Below are 7,444 nucleotides of genomic sequence, written 5' to 3' on the forward strand. Positions count from 1 at the left end.
GGGAACTAAGATCCCGCAAGCCGTGCGGCATGGCCAGAAAAAAAGAGAGAGCGAGAGAGAGAAAATGTATTTACTTCTTTGGCTGAGAGTTTTAAATGAATTTACTTACTTTTGGGGCAAAAATTAAATCATGCAAAATTCATTTAAAAGACTATTTAGGAAGAAAAAGTTAATGGGCAAATCATTTTATTTTTTGAAAAAGGTTTAAGGACCAGTAGTTTGTACATTTGGAATGTATAAGGTGATGGGTTAAGTATTTTCTGGGTACACGTCTAGCCAGAAAATGTGATGTGAGTTACTGAAGTTCTGTGGCTCTGTGCCACTTTGAGATCTTATTTCAGGACGTGAGCTAAACCATAATAACCAGATACGGAATTCCAGATCTTCCCTGGGAGAAGTCGCTTCAAGTGCTGTTTTTGTTTCTCCCCATACATATTTCTGACATTTCTTTTACAGCTGTCCTCTAGGGATAAGGGTTTTTGAGATAACTTTATTAGGGTTTCCCTTAGGAGGTGGAATTCTGGGAGCATGATTCCTGCAGGTAGAACTCCTTGGTTATTGGTCAGTCTCAAAGGATACGAGTGGTAAAGCAGCCTGGTGAGAAGTGCCGTGTCTCTTATATTGGAACCGCGCTTGAAGGTACATATATATCGGAGATTCCCCATTTCCTGTTAATATGTTAACGTTGGCTTCAAATTCGAGCAAGAGATTATTGCCTCTCTGCCTCCAAAACACGCCTCGTGGACCGCGGCTTGACCTTCACGGTCCTGCATATTCCCTGGGCTCCGTGAACGAGCAGCAGGCAGATGCAGCTCAGGCCCGCGGCCAGCAGCCGGCCGGCCGTGCTTGACGCAGCGCACACCACCAGCTTCAGGGCCGTGTTGCCTGTGGAGGAGACGGCGCAGTTGACGTTTGCCCTGTGGGCAATGAGCGTTTCCATCATCTCCTTATTCAGTATATCTTCAGCCGTGTGCAGGGGTGTCATGCTGGACTCGTTTATGGCGTTGACCTGGGCACTGTTCTGGGCCAAGGATGGAGAGAACCGGGTAGGTCCCATACGTGATGGCCAGGTGGAGCCCGGAGTGCCCGTTGTTGCTGGCCACTCGCGCATTCACCTGGGCCCCGTGTTCGCGCAAAATGCGGAGACACAGGACTGTGTTGTTCTGGATGTCTGTGAGGATCCTTTGGATTCTGTTCCCCGGCTTCGTCCACGTGGTAGAGGTGATGGGCCAGTGCAGGAGCATCAGGTGGAGCATGGTGAGGCCTCTTGTGTCTCTGGAATAGGTATTGATGGCAGATTACACTCAGTTCACAGCGGGAATGGCTCGACGCGGAGAGCTACTACTTAAGAAGGCAACATTTATTTAAGATAATCCCCCGTAATTACTCTAGAGAAGTGTTTGAGAATCTGCATTGCTGTTTAATTTCTTGGGGTATCCCAGCGTCTTGCGGGGACAGGGTGGTATGCATCACAGCACGGAGGGGCCCGGCTTCCTATCGCAGCTCGTGTCAGCTTTGTTACTCCTGCTGGGACGGTGGCCTCTTCCAGGCTGCATCTCAGTTAGCTCTGTGTCCACAGCCCCTCAGGGCTGTGCTGAGTTAGCAGCCATTCAGTAAAATTGTGCGGACTCGAGTGTGATCCGGAATTCCCACAGAAGTGAGCCGTGAAGGGGCAGAACGCCCGCTGACTCAGTCCCTGGTGGCCCCGCACCTGCTCCTCTACCTGGCCTTCTCACTCGTGTGTGTGGATGGCAGGGGCTACAGCTGGAGTTTATCGTCAGTCCCTCCCCAGCGCAGGCGGAGTGAGAGTTTGACAACTCGGCCCTCATCTCCTTTCCTGAAATCTCTCAGGATTGCCTCCAAAATTCCTTGATTGTGGCAGAGAAAAGGGAAGGTCTCTTATGAGCATCCGACCGCTCCACTGGGATTAGAAGATGACTTTTCAGTTCACCTGTTGATTTAGTGTAAGCCCTGCACCAGGGGTGTGGGGAAACAGCAGAGTCCCCACCCTGCAGGGCTTACAGTCAGGTGTGGAAGCATTAATCCGAAAGAGCTAAGTAAACAGGCCAGTGGGCAAAGAGGTCTGCAGGCCCCACCCAGGGCGAGAAAGGGTGGGAAGGGTATACTGAGGAATCCTGTGGGGAGGGGGAACGATGGTCCAGTCCCGGGAGGACCTGCAGAGCTGGGGTGGGGCTCGGGGGCAGGGTGAGAGCAAGACGGGGTGGGGCGCCCTTCCGGAGCGTGTTAAGGATTTGGGGCTCGACTCTCTTTTATACCATGTACCTCTCCCATTCATTCAGATGATATTTATTGGGCACTTAGGAAGTGTCAGCATTGGTTTAGGTGGTGAAGATATATTGGGAAGCAAGATGAACTTCTTTCCAAGAAAATCCCTTGCCTCTCTCCATTTCCTTATTTTTCGTATCTAACTTAGGTTGTTAAAGTCCCTGAGGGCTGGGACCAGGACTTAACTTTGCACAACACCATTGCTGAGCGCTTAATACTCAGGATGCTTTAAGTGGGCTGACTGATTTGTGTTCCTGTATTATTTCCGGTTTTCAGAGGATCTCATCTAGTCAGTAAGGAAATTGGTTTATTCCAAACGTGGTAACCTGTAGTCCATCACCCACGGAGAATGGATGAGTCCAGACATGATCGGGAAAGGAACACAGATCGTGTGTGTCCTCATTTAGAAACAGTCACCTGTTGAGTTAACTTACCTTACTTCTGGGTCTGCACCATGTTCTAACAAACAAAGCAAACTCTGTGCCTTGCGGTATTCCGCAGCCAGGTGGATGGGGATGATGGACTGCGTCTGCTTTGGGGGGAAAAATACATTACAAGTAGCCCGATATAGTTAGAATAATTGTGTTAGCTTGCTATTTCAAAGGAAATAATTGTATTTAGCATCTCTTTGGTTCAGTATTTCTCTGTTATGTGCATTGAAATTCTCCTTTTGCCTGTTTTAAATTACCCCAAACCAGTCAATTTTAGATTGACATTATAAAAATCTGTATTTTACATACATGCAGATTTTACCAAGGCAGCAGATATAATTTACTTAAAACTTTGAAAGTTGATTCTTGTGAAGAGCTCATTGTGTAAAATTAATGGTAATTGCTATCAAGTCCCTTGGTCCTTAAATTGACCCAGAGAGTCATTGACAAGTAGGTTTTGTTTTTTAAGCCTTTGCCAAAGTCATAGCATCAGTAGTATAACCTGCACGTTTAGGGTTTCACAGTTAATGCTGCTTGTATTCTGTCTATGATTAGCAGAGATGTTTATGCGAGTTCTTTACACACACACACACAGGCCTTTACAGCACGACTGCAAGATAAGGGCAGAGGGTGACTTTCTGAAAAAAATTTAAGTTATAAGGGTAATAATTACTGTATAAAAATTCAGAAAATGAAAAACTATATGTAAAAAAGGGAGAAATAATTCCAGCACACAGACATAATCAGCACTGGCACATCTGAGAGGATGACATTAATGTTCTTCCAACCAAGCGAGCCCCAGTCTCTGCTCAGTCAGTGCCCCTGTGATGCCTGGAAGGAGTCGTCACAGACTCAGCAGAACACGGCTTTGGGTGTGCGGTGTGCTCAGCGTGGACCATCCAGCCTCGGGCACGGTGAAGGCAGCCAGGTGTAGTGAGTCCTCAAGAATCAGGTGGCGTTCCTTCTGAAGCATCACGTTTTTTTTCCTCAACGTGACCGAGAGGACAACGCGGGTACCTGGCTCAGCAGTGATCTGTAGCTGGTGGAGTTGGCCAGAACGGCCGTGGGCTGGTTGACAGGTGGCTTCTAAGCAGAGCCCCGAGTGCGGTGCTGCCCTCCCTCAGGATGGCCTCGTAGAGCCCGGTGTGGAATGACACCACCGCGCCCTCTTCCGGGGCCTGGGCCCCGTCGCCACCAGCCCTCTGCTGCCTCTCTCGGTTACGTTTCCCATGAGTACAACTTCGAGGGGGGACTTAGGAATTCAGGGCAAACGCGTTACAGAATTGGTCAGTCTCAGTCTCTTTATGATTCTTTCCATTCGGTTCTAGAACTGTTGAGAATGGTATCCGTGAAGATGATGCATTTTTATATCAGAACCAAACTTCTTCACATGTTGTTCCTGTATCTACAGTGCCAGCTACAGGAGCACGGTTTCCAGGCCTTTCTCCTTAGTCACAAAAGCGTAGCCAGATTATCATCTTGCACCTAAGATTGTTTCTGTTTTCTCTTCCCATTCAGCTACTGTTAGAAAAACCTGACAACGCTAAAATAAGGGAATTTATACAAACAAAACATTTACATTAAGAAGACCTAACTTTTAAGCTAAACGCTTTCTAGTTTTTAATGGAATTCCACCCCGCCTCCAACAGAGGTGCGTTTTCCACTGGTCTGGGGGTACTTCCATCGGGAAATGTGTTGGGTCTGTGATGACTGCTTCAATAGAGTGAAATGTGTACCTTTAGAGTGTGACCTGGCCGTCCCCAACCCTGGCTAACACGTTAGATCATCTGGGAGCTTTAAAAAAACATCAGTGTTTTCATTAAAAATAATAATAATCAAAGTCTTTGACTTGTTGAGAGGACAGTAGTTGTTAAAACCTTCTCGGTGACTCTGAGGTCCCGTCAGGGCTGAAATGCACTTGTGGACAAGCACGCTGTACATTCGTGGAATAAGCTGGGGACTTTAAGTAATGTCGACGCCTGTGTCCACCTCCAGGAAATCTGATTTAATCCGTCTGGGGAGTGGCTTGGCCGCTGAGATTTGTTTAAAGGTCCACGGTGATGCTAACGTGCGGCCGAGTTTGAGAACCACTGCTCTCATTTTTAATTCTTGAGGGGCTATTGGCTCCTGAGTTGAAAACTCTCAGCATCCACATGTTTTCACTATTCTTTCTAGAACACCGTGGGGTTGACCTGTTCTGTTTGTTTACAGCCCAGAAATATTTTTCTTCATGGCCCCAATCAGCAAGTAAAAATAGGAGACTTTGGCCTGGCCTGTGCAGACATCATACAGAACACAGACTGGGCCAATGGAAATGGAAAGAGTAAGTTTATTTTGGTGGTTGTTTTTGTTTGGTTTTGCATTAAAAAGAGAGAGAGAGAGACATGGTTGAACACTGTCAGTATTTAAAGAGAATCAGAAAGACTTAACAGCAAAGGTGAGATTTAAGAAAAAAGCAACTATCATTTCCTTGGGAGCTGCAATGCCCTGCTCAGTCAGGGGTCTTTATGTAGACAGTGCTAACCCTGCCATGCTTAATCTCTGGCTTTTCAAATTACAGGGACACCCACACATACCTCCAGAGTGGGCACTTGCCTGTATGCTTCCCCTGAACAGTTGGAGGGATCCGAGTATGACGCCAAGGTAGTGTTTGTTCCCTTCTACCCTTTCAGTGGACTTACCCTGCAGTCGTAAGTAACAAAAAGTACAGTAAATGCAGTGGAAGGTCTGACGTCGAAGTGATTTGGAAATAGCGGAGTGTGGTAGGTTATCTCTTACATCAAACTACCAGAGTGCGAGGCCTCACTTTTCAACTGAATCTGACTTTTTTAGGCTATTTTACTATTTCCAAATCCGTGGGTGTCACAAAATAATTTTTGCAATGAGCTTTCCCTTTAAGATACCACCTTCCCCTCAGGAAGGCAGGATTCACCAGAGTCTGTTTTCAGCCGTTCATTCTGCCTTCAAGCTTAGGTAAATCGGTGCCCCCGACAAGTGTGACACCTGCTTCCCTCTGAGGCTGAATGAAGATGCGGAAAAGTTTTAATCCAGCTCGTTCCTCGAAGGACTGTTAAAGTAAATTCTTTTCTCAAAATAACAGCCTAGTAAATTTTCTTCCTTTCGATGAATCATTCAACTTTTTAGTGATTGGGAAAGAGCTGCCAGAAAAACCACGGCAGCTCCGAAAATCCTATGTAGTAAACACCTTCCTAAAAGACTGTTTTTAGGAAAAGTGACAGGTTTTATGTAGTTTGCTAAAACTTTACCAAGAATGCCTAACTCTTAGCGGAGGCAGAGGTGGGACCGGGGTAGGCCGCCGGCACCCTCGGTGACCTCTCAGGTCTCTCTCAGGCTATACCTGGCCTGGGTTTTCAAGGAGCAGTGGAGTCAGTTGTGTGGTAGTGACCGCTCTGGGTGGCCGGGATCACCCCTGCCCCTCAGTCCTTCGTGCCCCTGGATGCCCCTTTTTGGTGTTAGAGCTGGGGATTGCAAGAGTACGGTCATCTGTCTGTAGATCACCTACAGTAGATCCAGCTGGCAGACACCTGCCTCTGTGAGGGACGAGCCAGCCCGCTGTGTTCCCTCCGTTGTAGGGACTGTCAATCATCCTTCTGTAGAAAATCCTCTCGCTTTTGAAAGGAAGGTGGGTGGGAATGGAAATGTTACTCTGTGTATTTCACTACTGATTGACCATTTCCCCCCTTTTCCAGTCAGATATGTATAGCTTGGGTGTTATCCTGCTGGAGCTCTTTCAGCCGTTTGGGACAGAAATGGAGCGAGCACGTGTTTTAACGGGTTTAAGAACTGGACAGATCCCCGAGTCGCTCAGTAAAAGGTGTCCCGTCCAAGCCAAGTACATCCAGCACTTAACCAGAAAGAGCTCATCCCAGAGGCCGTCAGCTGCTCAGCTGCTGCAGAGTGAACTCTTCCAAAATTCTGGAAATGTATGTATGATTTTTTTAATACTGGGGGAAATATGAAGCTTAAAATGGAATTTGTTTAAATTGTGAATCCCATTTCACGAAGTGCAGTTGAGCTTAGAGTCAGGTTTATGGAAACAAAGTATTTCAACCCATTCTCAGAGTTGCCAGTGGCGTACTTGTCAGGTAAGCTAGATGACCACTGCCAACTGTCTACTCTGAAGATGGTCACATGGGCTCCAGTTTCGAGCCTCATCTTGCTAAGTCAAAAGGTTTTAGTTTTCCTTTCCAACTATGGTATATGGCCTTTTATGAATTATTATAAAGTATCTACTAGTAGAACGGCACACACACCAAAGGATATAGGACAGGGGAGCTGGAGCATCTGTGGCCGAGACCGCCTTACCTACCCTGAGACCTCAGCGTCCCCGTGTGGAGTCTGGTATTCTGTCCTGTGAGGGGTCCTGCTCCAGGCAGCCATCCCCTTCCTCCTTCCTGACGTGTCGTTTCAGTGCCAGGTATACGCAGAAACTTTCTAAGACTTAAAAAAGCTTGACTCAAAGAGAAATTCACAGGTTCTCTAGTGCTTTGCTACTCAAAGTGGGTCCTCCGACCAGCGGCGTCAGCCTTACCTGGGAGCTTGTTAGAAACACAGGCTCCGGGGCTCCCCCCAAGACCTGCACTGTAGTGAGGTCTCCGAGTAACTTATACCCAGCGTGTGAGCAGCGGTGGGTGGACGCACCAGCTCCAGAGTGCGGCCTCCAGACCAGCAGCGTAAAATCACCACGAACTCGACAGAATTCTTAG

The 7,444-nt window shown here is 47.4% G+C and overlaps 2 protein-coding genes across 4 annotated transcripts in view; one reads left to right on the forward strand and one right to left on the reverse strand.

Annotated features, from left to right (window-relative positions):
- EIF2AK1 (eukaryotic translation initiation factor 2 alpha kinase 1) overlaps window positions 1–7,444 on the forward strand; it is a 30,927-nt gene that overhangs the window by 21,256 nt on the left and 2,227 nt on the right. For all 3 annotated transcript variants that reach the window (XM_024745297.1, XM_024745298.1, XM_024745299.1), the window contains exons 12-14: window positions 4,929–5,040; window positions 5,278–5,360; window positions 6,428–6,661. In XM_024745297.1, coding sequence (XP_024601065.1) covers window positions 4,929–5,040; window positions 5,278–5,360; window positions 6,428–6,661 — 429 coding nt within the window. The remainder of the gene's footprint in view (window positions 1–4,928; window positions 5,041–5,277; window positions 5,361–6,427; window positions 6,662–7,444) is intronic.
- Window positions 6–4,918, reverse strand: ANKRD61 (ankyrin repeat domain 61). The gene is given in 9 exon segments (XM_024745321.1): window positions 6–632; window positions 634–710; window positions 713–778; window positions 781–1,030; window positions 1,032–1,275; window positions 2,721–2,818; window positions 3,735–3,796; window positions 3,799–3,909; window positions 3,912–4,918. Coding segments are annotated over 9 exon segments (1,245 nt in total). The 5' UTR covers window positions 3,949–4,918; the 3' UTR covers window positions 6–332.

This window comes from Neophocaena asiaeorientalis, unplaced genomic scaffold (genome assembly GCF_003031525.2).
Source record: "Neophocaena asiaeorientalis asiaeorientalis breed wild unplaced genomic scaffold, Neophocaena_asiaeorientalis_V1.1 scaffold461, whole genome shotgun sequence".
NCBI classification, from domain to species: Eukaryota; Metazoa; Chordata; class Mammalia; order Artiodactyla; family Phocoenidae; genus Neophocaena; species Neophocaena asiaeorientalis.